Source organism: Aotus nancymaae, unplaced genomic scaffold, assembly GCF_030222135.1.
Source record: "Aotus nancymaae isolate 86718 unplaced genomic scaffold, 86718_ANA_hifiasm-v0.15.2.pri h1tg000016l, whole genome shotgun sequence".
NCBI classification, from domain to species: Eukaryota; Metazoa; Chordata; class Mammalia; order Primates; family Aotidae; genus Aotus; species Aotus nancymaae.
This window is the reverse complement of record NW_026988428.1, coordinates 75,079,586-75,094,128: the sequence shown is the minus strand read 5'-3', so window position 1 is coordinate 75,094,128 and position 14,543 is coordinate 75,079,586. Positions and strand designations below refer to the sequence as shown.

The window sequence follows — 14,543 nt, the reverse complement described above, 5'->3', positions numbered from 1 at the left end:
CTAACCAGGGCCCTCGTACAGCCACGTGTGCTCAGGGGAAAGTAGAAAGCCTTCAAGCATTTGAATGTAAAAAGTGAAGGCACCCAAAAGAAGGCTCAAGGGGGAACGAAGTATAAAATGCCAGTGGCTGGTCGGCTTTGTTAGAAGTCATTACTGCTCTGTAAGATACTGACAGAGAATCAAGTCTCCTTGTCCTCATCTCAACTCTGCTGGTGATATCACTGCACGTCACGGGCAGCTGTGAGGAGAGGCCATTTTTGGAACGCTGATGTGAGAGCAAAGGACAGGGGAGGACTTGATAGGTATCAGAAGAGTGGGGAAGGCTAAAGAAAGAGATGTGCAGATTCAGGCAAGACCGTGAAGAAAGTTCCAGATGGAGGGAGAGGGGTGTGGGTAGGAAAAGGTCCTGGGATGGAGTGCCCTAGAGCAAAACTGAGTCCCTAGAAATCACGGGGACCGTCTGAAAGTAAAGCTTATTTCCATTGCGACTTAGGAAAATTAGTCTCCATATGACACAGACAGAACTCTAGGTCCTTTCTTGAATGAAACAGATGGACAAGGACACGCATGTTTCCCTTTGGTCCTGCATGGGGAAGCCACCTCCTCACAGGCTATCCGCCATAGCCGGAAATGGAAATGGAACTCTGGTGAGCTACCTGGCCACTGCAGGCCAGGGGCCGTGCCAGGCATTATACAGAAATGAGCTCTGATTCTTCTAAGAAGCCCTCATTAGTAGGCGTCATTAGAAACTTGAGTCTTAGAGAGGTTAAATCATCTCTCTAACAGAAAGAGCCAACCCTGAAATTCAAGTCCATTCACGTCTATCTGGACCCGAGTCCTTTCTATGACCATGGTTTTTTATTTGGAGACTTCAAAAAGCAGTGGGACCTTGTTCCTAGAAGGGCACCCCTAGCAAAATGCTGGGGAATTGAACACCAGATTTAGCCCTCTCAGAGCTAGCCCATCAGGGCCTACAGGGCCAGCCCTGGCATTCTGGTTGCAGGGAGAAATTCAACTTTAACCTGAGCTCAAGAGTGCAAAGAGGGAGAGGCAGCAGGACTGGTGAACAAAACCAGAATATACTATCCATAGGGACAGGCTGTTATCCTGACGCCTCTACCCCATGCTATTGAGAGGGAGAAGCCAGTCTGCTGGGGTTCAGCACAACTGCGTGATCAGGCGGCATCACTGGAACCACATCTGTCCCCGTCCCTGTACCCGGACTTCAGCAGTCAGCAGTGCCCCTACTTTCAAGTCCATGAAACTCTGTCATTATGTTTTCTCCTAAAAAAGCTAAAAGGTGGTTTCAAGAAGTAGCAATCACATTCGGCCCTTCACATGCTGTGTGAACCTGGACAATCCACCTGACCTATCGAAGCCACAGTCAGCTCGTCAAACAGAACTAACAGCACCTACTTCAAGGACCGCTGCACAATTAAGTGAGACAGTAAGTATGAGCGCATCTTGTTATGTATAAAAATATAAAATAATAACGATGATCATGTTCAGCTCCCAGTTTTGCCTCTTTTTTTGGGAACAAACATAATGTGAAAGTATATAAAATTGTTGCTCCTACCCAATTAGACAAGAGAGGCAGTGCATCCCTTCTCACTATGCTGGTTCTAATATAGCTTTGCCTGTCACATGGCTGTCTTAAACTCAGTTACTCTGCTGAAAGGCAAAACAGCCGAGTGGGTGAGCAGCGAGGTAACGTTTCCAAAGGAAGGCATTAAATTAAATTATTAAACACACACAAGCCAGAGTAGTAATGTAAGAATTCTGAAAGATTCACAAGGAAAGGAAAGAGAGCCAAGGGACTATTTCTGGTGTTCTGACTCCAGAAAACGCCGAGCGGCTATTATGGCTATTTATTAACCCGCAACATCATAAACCCTAACCCTATTAAATATGATGAATGAGTCTTAGGTTCCGATTTTTAAATGTCATTCACAGGGATTGTAGGAGGCCAAATGGACACCGCAAAATGCAAGGTCTGCGGGCAAATGACACAATGTCAACCAAATGTGAGATGATCATGTTTAAAAGAAATTTAAAACAAAGACATTTAATTATTTAAATTCTGCCCCATCAATCTGAATGATACTTACGCTGTTATCGTAAGGCTGGGCCTGAGCATCACTGTCTGAGGCCCAGTGTTTCGTAAGGTAAGTCTCTGCCCATCAGCAGGCTGGCAGCACCTCGTGAGGTGCTTTAACTGCCCCCTTCAGCAGCCTCTCCTCCACGAGTTTAGAAAAAGGTAGCCTTTGGGTAGACAAATCAGAAAACATCCCACCCTCACCAGACTACAAGTCTCCTGGTGAGAACTGGGCAAAGGTATCCTTTGCTCCCAGCAACAGCCCTTCTCTGCTTAGGAGTGATCCTTCCTGGGCATGCTTGGGGGTCCTCAGTCTTTCAAGTGTTTTCAAGCTACGATGCAAGGCTTATGTTCCTCGAAAGAATGAAACTTTTTTTCCACCTGTCTGCTGTAATTGTTGTACTTTGACTCTTCTACCCTCAAGCTTCAAAAAAAATTCAGCACCCTTTATGGAATAAGAGGAGGAAGAAGAAAAAATGATGCCCTTTCTATCCTCTCAACAAACATACTTGTGTTTGCTCTCCCGATGAGCAGGGGAGTTCTGCTGTTGAAGGACACTGTCCTGCTAATCTGGGCAGTGAATCAGAGCAGGATGGCATGGGCCTGCCTTCTTTCCCCAGGCTCTCCTCCTGCCCTCAGTCCAGGCTGCTTTGCCAGTCCTTTTTCAAGTCCTCACTAATCAGCACTTAACACTTTACTCCATTTATCACTTTGCTTTTATCCCTGGCAAATAAAAGCAAAAGGCATCACTCTCTACTTCTCAATAACTTGTTAATTTGTTATGCTGTGTCTTCAGTTTGGGTCTAGCTCTGTGTTTGCAGAATAAAATGGTGAGAAACTCTCTGTAAGAGAATCTTAAATATTAAGATCTCTGCTCCCCTCAACCCCCACCCACAAGAATATACGTTGAATTAAGAATGAATAAAGAGAAAGAAAGAATTAAGAGAGAGGATTTATCTGGTAATCGATGGAAAATAGTGAAAAGAAGTCACTTCGAGACATACCAGTCTGGTGAGTATCTCTTTAAAATAAGCAGCTAAAAATGCCTTCAACTTAGCAATACCATAAATGTCCCGCTGCTGTCTTGGCTTTGAGATTCTTCCCCGTACTTTCCATGAGCATTCCACTGGGAATTGTCTGGAATCCCAGATTAATAACCCAATTCCCTGGTTAGAACATTTATTTTCTTTTAGGTTTGGAAACTCAGCTGGGATGCATCTTCAAGTGTGTGGCACAGCTTCAGTCATCGTAGGGGTTATATGCTCCTCTCAAACAGGATGACAAGCAGCAGAATCCTAGAACGGGAGCAGGAGGACGGAAGCTCAGCCTCATTCGGAAAGCCCCAGCTGAGGGCAAACAGCAAGAGCCTGGGAACCTCCACTTCGAGAGGATTCAATACAGATGTCAGAACCAGTGGTGTCACAACAGGTCTCATGCAGATTACTAAGGAGAAGTGTATCAAGTTAGACTGCCACAGAGTAGGCATTCAGGCAAAATCATTACCATAACCCGAATCCATAATCTAACTACTGATGAAACGGCAAGGTTTCCAAGAATATGCTACAGTTCTATATTTTATAGTTGTCTATGTGGGGAATCTATCCATTCTTCAAAGGGTGATATGAAAGCCGTTCAACAGCAGATAGAACAAACAGAACAGCAATTAGAATAGATTCCAGCCTTAAACCAACACTGCGACCATTATCAGTGAACACTGGCTAGGTGTCAATGCTGAATCCATCCATCCATCCATCCATCCATCCATCCATCCATCCAAAAAATATTTACTAAACACATACGCTATGGTGGTATAGTGGATATAAGATCCTAGGCTCTGGAGTCAGTCAGAACTGAGTTTGAGTCTTGACTCTCTCTCTTACTGGTTCTGTGATTGACCTTGAAAAATTACTTAAATTGTCTAAGCCCTTATGTGTGACATGAAGATAAAAGAAGACCTACCCTATAGGTATTGTGAGAATGAATTAAACGAATTCCTGTAAAGGACTTCACCCAGTATCTGGCACAGGGTAATCCCATGATAAATATTAGCTATTATGGTTGTGTGCTAGGCACACAGAAGGAGCTACTAAAACACTGGTAAGCAGCACAGATGCAGCTCAATAGGCAAACTGTCTACTCAAGGAGAAATTCAAGTGTTAGTATGGAAGAAACAATTCAAAGTAAGGAGAAAGATGCCTCCGATGAGAATCATAGTATTTTAAAGTTAGGAAGGCTGTTAAACATTTTCTTGTCCACACACAGTATTTTATACTAGGAGAACTGCGTTAAATTACTCATCTGGTAATCAATGGAAAATGGTGAAAAGAAGCCACTTCGAGGCATACCAGTCTGGTGAATATCTCTTTAAAATAAACAGCTACAAACGCCTTCAACTTAGCAATACCATAATGTTCTACTGGGGTAGAACAGAGAACTAGCTAAAAGTTAAGCTCTCCTGACCTCCAGTTTGGTGTGTTTGCTTGCTTGCTTGTTTGTTTTATCATGATAACATCTCATGGAAGATAGTTAAGGAGCTTTCATATGTCAAGGCATCCAGAAGTAAACCAGGAGCGAGGGCCTCCTTGGGGGATGTTGCAAAAATAGGAATAAAAAGTTACGAAAGAAATCTCAGCCTGTTTGTGATGAGTATTTGATATTTTTTTCCTCTGTGCTAGAATTTAAGTTCCACGGAGCAGGGGAGTTTTTTCTGCTTTGTTCATTTCTGCACCCCCAGGACACAGAAGAGTGCTGGGCACAGCAGAGGCAATCAATAACTATTTGTGGGATGAATAAATTAATGAATTAGGCAGCAGAAGCATTCTGCCTGGGTGGCATGAGCATGTTCCATCCCAAGGCAAATATTTCTGAAGTGAATCTATCGGTCACAAGATGACTTCCGGAGGAAAATTTGCTATCACCTGGCTGCCCGTTCTTTTCCAGTTGTGTCTGCTCCCATGGTGCCATAACATTCCAGTTTCCTAAGGACACCGATGTTCCCAGCCATGACCCCGGCACCTTTACAGTTCCAACCTCCTTAAAAGTGGAGGAAAAGATAGCAGAAAAGCGCTGTGTCCTTTACCTCCCTGCCCAAGTGAAGCGGAAATGTCTTGACCACAGCAGGCAGCAACTTTGTAACAACTGATGGAAGCAGCAGGCTGCAGGAGGGAAAGGATTCCCATGCCCCCAACTCCTTGCAAACATCCCAGCAACCATCTACACTGTGGGGCAGAAGGCATAAGCCAGCAGTGTTCCCCCAGGAACCCCAGTATCACAGTCATCTTGTTCCCTGAATTATCAGAGAGAGGAAGGAAGAACTTGTATCCTCTGTCTCCTATTGCCCTCTGCATTCAGAAAGCAACCTTCTGGGGAGGGTGGAACAGGAGGAAAGGAACCTGGGAGCATCACCATGCCAGAGAGAGATGGTGAGCAAGACTGGGCCACCATTTAAGTCATTCAAAGGGCCAAGGTGACCCCAAGTGTCCTCTACAACCTAGTCTTGTGCCCTCAAGATAACATTCAAGGCAGAGAAGCTGGCATTTTCTTGGACACTGTGAAGAGGGCGGGAATCAGGTGATTCAGTCTCTCCAGCTGCTCCAGTCCTGTTTTATCACCTGAGCTGGGTGGCAGTAAGAGAAAGGCAGACAAAAAGGACACAGTAGATGTCAATGGCCTTGGAGACCAGTATGAGCAGCACAGGTGTGTACGCCCCCAACCTCTGCCAAGTTGCAGCTGAGGAATGAGATGGGGACGTGCTGGGCCAAGGGGTAGAGATGATCTGGGAAAGAAAGGTGAAAGCACTATGGACTGCAGCTGCTGAGGCAAGGCAAGCACAGGAGAAGCAAGAGAGAGTGGAGGAGACGTCAAGAGAGGGTGAGAGAGAGGACCCAGGCAGGCCTAGAAAAAGAAGGGAGAAAGTAGCCAGCACAGACAGGGAGGGGAGGGAGGGCCCCGGAAAGAAAGGAAGAGCGCACAGCTTAAAAACAAAGCAGGAGTGAGTCTGACTCACAAACTGAGCAAAATTTAGGACCAAAGAAAATATTAAAGTTGAGTAAGCGTGAATTTGGGAATACAGATAAACTTTGCACACACACAAAAACATCTTGTCTACTAGGAGATTTAGTTGGCTCTGCCATATACTGCATGTTTCCAGGTTTTTGTTTTTTTTTTAACATGTCATAGGGAAGAAATTAACACACTGAGAATAAGGAACAGGAACCTGAAACTTTTCAAAGACAATTGGGGGTGGGAGGGTGTGAAAGATTCCAAAGCAGCATGGCGAAGTCCTGTGAAAACCACCTCAGAGCTTGCCCTTCTCTGGCCTGGAGCCCACTGTCTGCCCCCCACACCCCCGGCCGCTGCCCCACGCCATCAATCGTCTGCCCCTCTCGGGTCACGGACACTCACGCAGGTGCGCAGGCAGGCGGATCGAGTCTTCCTCCATCCTGAGCGCTCGAGGCACTGGAACATGAAGTGGCGTTGAGGAAGCGTAACTCGGCACTGGACTCTCTGGAGGTGTATATGAAATTCGTTCCTGCTGTTAAAAATAAGGGCAGGAAGAGGGGAGGGGGAGAGAGACAATGAAAGCTTGGAATGGAGATGCCAGATCATCTGCGGGGTGGGGAGCAAAAGGGAGGTGGGGCACTTGCACTACCAGCTTCCCGAGCAATCTGGCTGGTTCTCTCTGTAGAGATGCTGTATACAGTTGTCTTTCAGATGCCTAGCACTGGGGCTATAGAACAAAACTCTGCAATCATTGAAAATGGTCATTAACACTGGACTCGGGTCAACAGGTGTACACCCTGTGGTTTGTGCAAGTAAAGAGGGACAAAAAGCAACAAAAAAATACGTTCAAGAGAACGGCAACTTTCTAAAAAATGACTGGCCCAAGTCACGTAATTAACGCCATCAATATACTAATGCCACATTTCCTCTTCTGTAGTAATATTCCCAGCTTCTAATCAAAGTATGATTCTAGATTCACTTCCACAGAGAATCAGCCGAACAAGTAAAGTGACAGCTTCAAAGATGAGTTCTAGATTTAGAACTTAAATCCACAAGCAAGATGTTTCTATTGTCCACAACTCACCATACGGCAACCACAACCAAAAATATCCAACGTCTAATTTCTTCCTTCATTGCAAGGAATTATCTGCAATAGTAATGAATATCTCCTTGTTCCTTCATTCTCCATCTCAGAATCAATATTTCCTTTCCCTCTGAAGTATTTCATAGTTAATTCAAAGAATTATTTGAATTTAAAAGAAGTACTGTTGGACCCCTTATTGACTGTCAAAGGGTGGGGAGAGCTTCAGTGGATCCTCCATTTAAATTCAAACAAGAAGCATTTGCTAGATCAATTAAAACAAACTAGATGAGGTGGGAAGGATTATTGTAAGTTTTAAGTTAAAATACAGCAAATAATGGCAAGAAACCAACTATTGGGTTCAGCAGAACAGCAGTGCAATTTGCATCTTAGATCAACATACCAACTAGGTTGACTTGCAGTCCCTAGGTAAACATAACTTCAGGAGTGTCTGTAGTTTAACAGGGCAATGTAAAGTGGAGCATACAATGTCCAAAAATATGGTGGAAAGGAAAGACCAGTAAGATGCCACTAAGAAAAGAAAAATCAGGAGCAAAAGAAAATCGTACATTGAAGTAAAGGGGAGGCGGTGTTTGCGTTTTGGAAAGATAATTCTTTAACATTTTACGTATCATCAAATGTGCAAAGGGAAGCAGGGAAGTCCCCGGCCCTATAACCAAATTAAAGTTTCTCCTCTGCTCATAGCCTGGAAAGTTTGGCAGTTGTGGTAGGAAGTTTTGATTTTAAATGAATGTATACATATTGTTACAATTTCCAAATGGAATTGCTATACCTTCCCTAAGGCACCCACCAGAAGCAACTAGGGCAGTTGGAATATTTGTTTAAACATACATCCTGAAGTTTCCTGGTGAATTTCTTAATGATGGGCAGGCACATATATCCCAGGTTTCATGTCTGTGTCAATTAAAACATCCTGTGAAAAGTCACCCAGAGGCAAAACCTTCAACTGTACTTTTCTTGAACTTTACCAAGCATCACACATATTTTGAGAAACTTTAATTTAAGGATAGGTTATACTTTTTGGTGGTTTGGGATAGTTTGGGATGAACAAAGCGAACACATACACACATACACACACACACACACACACACACACACGAAACAGAAAATCTGTTCAGAGGTTTTAAAGGTGAGGTGGACTTCTGAGCATTTCAAAAGTCTGTTTTTCTAATTTCACAAATTCTCCATACTCTTCAACTCTTGTCTGACCCCCCCCCCCCCGCCCCAATCCCTTTATATATCTAGATATCTACCATTAACTTTATTCTCGGAAATAGCTTTCTGTTTTGTTAGGGATTTTGCAGAAGTGAAACTTGGTGAAGAAAACACCAGCAGGCAAAGGGTCCTCAAATTGCGCTGCATTAGTGCAAGAAAAAAACAAAGTAACAGTTTGAAATTCAGTGACTCTTCTTTCCCTTGAAGCAAAGAGAAACTCACAGGACCCTCTGGCTAGTTTACCAGAGTGGGGCCGCCTCATCCCTGCCTCCCCCAGCTCCACCAAGGCAAGCTGGAAGAAACCCAGACCTCCAGGCTGACCGCACTTCATTTCTTGGGAACTCCATCTCCAGCCTACTGACAAGAGAGTCTGGTTAGCTATTACCCTGAAAGTGTATATCCTGTGATTTACTAAACTATCATTTGCATCAGACCTTCATTTCACTGTGCTCTCTTTAAAAGCAACCCCTTGGTGTGCTTTCACTTCTACATGGCTCCCTGACCTTTCACTGAAATACCACACTTCTGCACCTGCTCTGGGATTTGATGCCACCCCCTACAAACCCAGTCCAAACAATTTTAGATGGAGACAACTGTGCTATTTCACGATGAAAACTTAGAAAAGGAAGGCCAGAGAAGAAGAAACTGTGGCCCACCGATCTCCTCACATTCCTGATGGTTTCTATTCAGCTGGAGGACAGTTTTCCACACCATAAGCTCTTTTTCAAAGGTTTAATGAAGAGACATGTCAGCAACAAAAGAGAGGTTACCTTGACCAAGACGGACAAATGCAAAATGTGCTTCTAGGGCCTGAGAGTACTCTTCTGGCAACCATGGCATGCTAAGGTAACTCTGGGCTCAGTGGCTACAGAGCACTCGGGGACCCCAAAAAGATGCTGTACAGTGTGTGGGCTCCATTCCAAAAAGAACAAAACACAGTCTCGGGAATCCCACGCTACAGATACTCCTTTTGTCTCTTTTTGTGAATCTCTAGAGTGACTCTCACAGTCCTCATTTTTTTTTGACACTACTGCAATAACCGCACACTTAACATCTACCTACCCTGGCACATCAGCAGACTATCGGCAGTTGGAAAATTAAGCAAATACCACTATCTCAGATGGAGACACGGAAACAGAGAAGCTTAAGAACCCTAACATCCAATTTCCCAAATAAAGGGATCCTCTTTACTCTCCTTACTCACCCCCAACAAAGGAGGGGGTGGTGGTGAGAGTCCCAGCTTACAGCTCACTCACCTCGAAAGCAGATGAAAAACAGAGTTGCTTTCTTTTAATATCACGGGGAGTGGGTGTGTGTTGGGGGGGAGGGGGGATAAAGATTTTCCCAAGAGGATTATAACCACTGCTCTAATTAAATTAAAATGCTACAGACAGTGATATTAATGTATTCAAGTGTTGTAGGGGGATAAACTGCTGGTGGAGGTCAATGATGTGACTAAGAATGCCGTGATGTGGTTCCATTATTGTTTAGATGCTGTAAAAAATAAAACCTGCTGCTCTCAAATGTGCAGATACAACCTATCAAACCAACCAGCGGAACAAAAGGAAAGCACTGCAATTTCTGAGGCCAACGGTGATACCTACGAGCAGGGTGTCAAGGAGGCAGCATAAAGCACTGGGAAGAGAAAACAGGCTGAAAACTGTTGCAGGCAAGGGCTGAAATGTAAATTTCACTAACCATTACAGAAAGCTTAAAAAAAAAAATGGAGTACGGAGTAGGGTGGTCTCTTGAAAGCGCAAGGACCGAAGCCAAAATGAGTTACATTTCCTTTTCCATTCCTCCCCTAACCATGAAGGGCCAATGAAGGGTACCCATCTAATTTTGCTCATTTTTAAACTGAATGCTTAGGAGCCCATGACTTCCCTGTAAAACAGGCATATACATTTTGTGCTCAGTAGAAGAATCGCATTTCTCCCATGTCCACCCACCCCTACCCTCAGGTTGCATATTATAACAGAAGAGTCAAAAAATGAATATTATTACCAAAAGGTCTTTCCCTCTTCAAAATTATTGAATAGAAAGCTTCCATAAATCACAGGGATCCCCTGGCACATTTACACATTTGTTATTTTACCCTCTGAAAAGGCTGAGGGGTTGGGAAACTTAGAGCCTACTGCTAACTAAATGTTAACAGTCTGGAAATAAAACATTTTTGGAATTAAGAAAAACAGAAATAAAGTTGGTTGTGCTTGCAAAAAGATGGTTTGCAGGTAATTTCTAAGATTCCTCTGCTGCAGAACTGAGATGCCCTTGATATAGAAACTTTTCCTGAAAATTGTCCCTATCCCCATTATAAATGCCAGGACTGCCCCCAGTGATGGCTTCTGAAGCCTACGTTGAAAGTCCTGAGGAGGACAAGTGTCATGGACACAGGATGGTGGCCATTTCCCCGCAGCTAGGGTAAAAATGCCACAGGCAAGCTTTCATCCCATTGCACTTCGGTGTCCCATCACTGCGAAGAAACCTGCAACCCAGATAAGATGATAAACAGCAGGCACCAGTGACAGAGTGGTCATGCCAGCAATATTCAATATTTTGAGAGAAGGATCTCTTTTCCACCGTGCAGGTGTTTAGAAAAGCTGCCTGAGAAAGCTGATGCTTGTAGTATCATCAACTTCTACAGATTCAATAGACGAAACCTCTCCTATGGGAAGCTATTTATTGAAATTTACTAAACTGAAGTCTGAATACACAATTATTTAAGTACACTCTTCTGGCTGCAAAAATGATTCAAGTGATGGTGATGCTGGCTTTCATTAAGTAAGCTTTCATTAACAAGCTATAGACATATTACCAACAAAATAAATATGCTAAAATTTGAGCTCCACAGTTTTCTAGCTTTCTGCCACGAGGAAAGCACAAACAGACATACACAAGAGCCTAAAGTAATACTCTCTTGAAAGTCAACTTTTTTTTCACTTGAAAAAAATATTGAATATTTTGTCCACTCCAAAATTCAGTGAGATAAACGTAAAGAATTTGAGAGAAGATGCAAATGCCAATCTTCTTTTCTAAATATACATTGTACACACAGCCACAGACAGTAACATTTTTGGAATCTCCCCAGGAAGAAACAGCATACCCTAGCATCTGGGCTAGAAAGAACACCACAGAGATTCAAATACAAATTCTGACAAAACCCAAATCCATCAAATCACAGAAGTGAAGCTGTTCATGATTTCTTTTCATCCAGAGAGGTACCAGATGTCTAAACCGGGGGCCCAAGCTGGCTTTCTTCCTGGTGTCCAGTGTCCTCCCGCCCTGAAAGCAACATCCCTCTAGATGCTGAGTCATTAGATTTTTACAAGCCAAATGATGTTTGGCTCTCAACATTCATCTTGCAGAATATATATCAGTACTTCCAAGGGGAAAAAAAAATGGGTGTACCCTGTGAAAATTAGGATGGGTGGGAACTATATTCCTGGCGTCTGGAGTCTCCTCCCTAGGTTACCCAGATAGCCCACTCAGCCCTCAGGGAGAGGGTGCGCCGGACAAACCGAACTCAATGTTGACGTGGGGATCTTCCAAGGGGCCCGCTTCACCAGTCTAAAGGAGTGCACTTTCTCTAGTTTATGTAGATGGTTCAGGACATGAGACACTCAGATTCTTGTTTAGAACTGAAACTGTCCATTTCTTCTGCCTTTCTGGATGGTTACATCCTAAAATCAGAAGGCCATATATTGCTTCTGTCAAATGAATACAATTAAGTCAAAGCATCTTAAGTCTTCCTCTTACCCAGACCTGTATTATCTTTGCAGAGTAAGGTTTAAAAAAAAAAAAATTAACAGTAAGCCCTGCAATCGAACATTGCTGTAAAAGGTCACTGAGATTTTTTTTTTCCTCCCTATGATTAATAAATATTTCAGCATTCATCAAGTGTCAACTAGGAGGCTAGGCCTGTATCAGGCATTACAAATTATATAATCATAAGTCCTAGAATTTCCAGGATGGCCCCAATAATTAAAGTTCTGTGTCATTTTACCCATCAATACATATTGGTAGTTATATATAAATACTTACACCTCTCAGAACACGTGGTACAATTTTAACTGGAAAATACAGTCACTACCACAATCAGGAAAGAGAGCTAGCATTAAGGAAGCACATGGTATGTGTTCCTATGAGGCCTTTATTTTATTTCAGCCTCACAATGACCCTGCAAGGAAGGCATCATTATCTCCATTCCACAATGAGGAAACTGACTTGAAAACCGCAGTTCAAGTCACTAGCTCAGGAGATGGTGTGGCTGGTATTTGGGTGCAGACTGGTCTAACTTCTCTGAACTGCTTCGTAATGCCAACCAGCCAATAATGACTTTACAATGGGGAATTCCAACAGGTAAGTTTAAACCTGTGAGAACCATAGCAGCCTTGGAATATTTCATGGCTTTGCATCCTCACTCCTCACAGAATTCCAGTGGGATTCTTGAGGGTGACTCAACAGAGATGCCGAAGCCGAGGCACCCACCTTCTTATGCATGATGCTTATCCTATGGGCAGCACAGACTGAGGGGTAAACGCATTCAGCTGAAGGAAGTGGAATCTATCTGATGTATGAGACAGGTTCTCGTGGCATGACCTCTGAGCAGGAGTAGCCATCTGAACTCATACAGGGATCTGTATGAACCATGGGACACCATCAATAGTAGGACCAAGAGGCATTTCCAGGTTGCTTGTGCAAATGATAACTTGGCCTTGATTAGAAATCGCGTTGTGTATTTTTTGAGTAAAAACATATTACTTTCTACCCCTAACATTGTCTTTACCAACAACAAAAGACATTTCCCTTATTCTTACCCACTGATCCAAGAGCAGCAAATCTAAAAGTACAGGTGAGATAAATAGAAGCAGTAAGGAGGAAAGAAGCCTGCCAACATCTATTTGGTGCCTATAGTGGGCAGATCTCTATACCAAGAAGGAGCTGAGTCTGCCCCCAGAAATCACAGTGGCTGCAGTCCAAGCAGGACCTCTCCAATGGCCTGAAGATGCACACTCCCAAGCGGGGAATGGATGAAGGCATTAAGGATACATGTGGCCTGTAGGGGAAAAAAAGATTGAAAATATCTTCGGAGATGTCTTTAAATATAAGAAGGACAAGTCTAAGAAAGACTCAAGGCTTGCTTGTATTAGCAGAGGGCAGAGCCAGCAAGATACCCATGCACTAGAAGGAAGGCCTTTCCAACAGCTGAAGGCTCCAGATATGTGGGCGATTTACTGTTCTCCTAAAGCTGACTTAACGCTGAGGCTGAAAAGTTACTCTAAAACAGGTTCTTTGCACTGGGAAGGAGATGGAGTAGGAGAACTTAAAGGTTTCTTATAACTGCAAGATGCGGGCTGGGGGCAGTGGCTCACGCCTGTAATCCCAGCACTTTGGGAGGCCGAGGCGGGTGGATCACAAGGTCAGAAGTTCGAGACCAGCCTGGCCAACATAGTGAAACCCCGTCTCTACTAAAAATACAAAAAATTAGTGGGGTGTGGTGGTGTGCACCTGTAATCCCAGCGACTCAGGAGGCTGAGGCAGGAGAATTGTGTGAACCCGGGAGGCGCAGGTTGCAGTGAGCCAAGATCGCACTACTGCACTCCAGCCTGGGCAACAGTGTAAGACTCCATCACAAAAAACAACAACAACAACAAAAATAACTGCAAGATGCTGGTTCTATACAATCTTATATTCCCTGGTAAGTCAGAGCTTATAAATTACAGTGTGGGTAAAACAGCTCTAAATAAAACATGACACCATAGTCCCCTTCTTTATCAATTGGTCCCCTATCCCCCCTCACAGGATCCTAGGGCTCTACTGAATACAATTTGAAAAAGCACTAAGTTCTAGAACTAGGAGCAATTTCTTTAAAGACAAGCACCAAAGTAAAAACCTCAAATCGGTTTATTGTTCAAATTTTAAAACATTTTAATTAAGATATTTTCCACTCTTGAGATGTCATTAAATTCTTTTTTTTTTTTTCCCCTGAATTTCCTTAGATACTTCTGACATGGACAGTAAGCAGAAACTAACACTGTGATTCCTTGTAATGTCAGGCTGTGGTTACCAGGGAAGTCGATGAAGGTGGCCCAGCTCATGTGGCTGGAACCCAGTGTGGATGTACACGCA

The 14,543-nt window shown here is 43.6% G+C and overlaps 1 protein-coding gene across 8 annotated transcripts in view; it reads right to left on the bottom strand.

The window, feature by feature from the left end:
• ETV6 (ETS variant transcription factor 6) overlaps nucleotides 1-14,543 on the bottom strand; it is a 251,308-nt gene that overhangs the window by 133,282 nt on the left and 103,483 nt on the right. For 5 of the 8 annotated variants that reach the window (XM_064377672.1, XM_012434274.3, XM_012434276.3 and 2 more), the window contains one exon: nucleotides 6,500-6,629. The exons of 1 other annotated variant lie outside the window; for it this stretch is intronic. In XM_064377672.1, coding sequence (XP_064233742.1) covers nucleotides 6,500-6,536 — 37 coding nt within the window. In that variant the 5' untranslated portion in view covers nucleotides 6,537-6,629. Of the gene's footprint in view, nucleotides 1-3,099; nucleotides 3,254-6,499; nucleotides 6,630-14,543 lie in introns of those variants that run through there. 2 more of the 8 variants (XM_012434277.3, XM_064377674.1) reach the window with 2 other exon arrangements.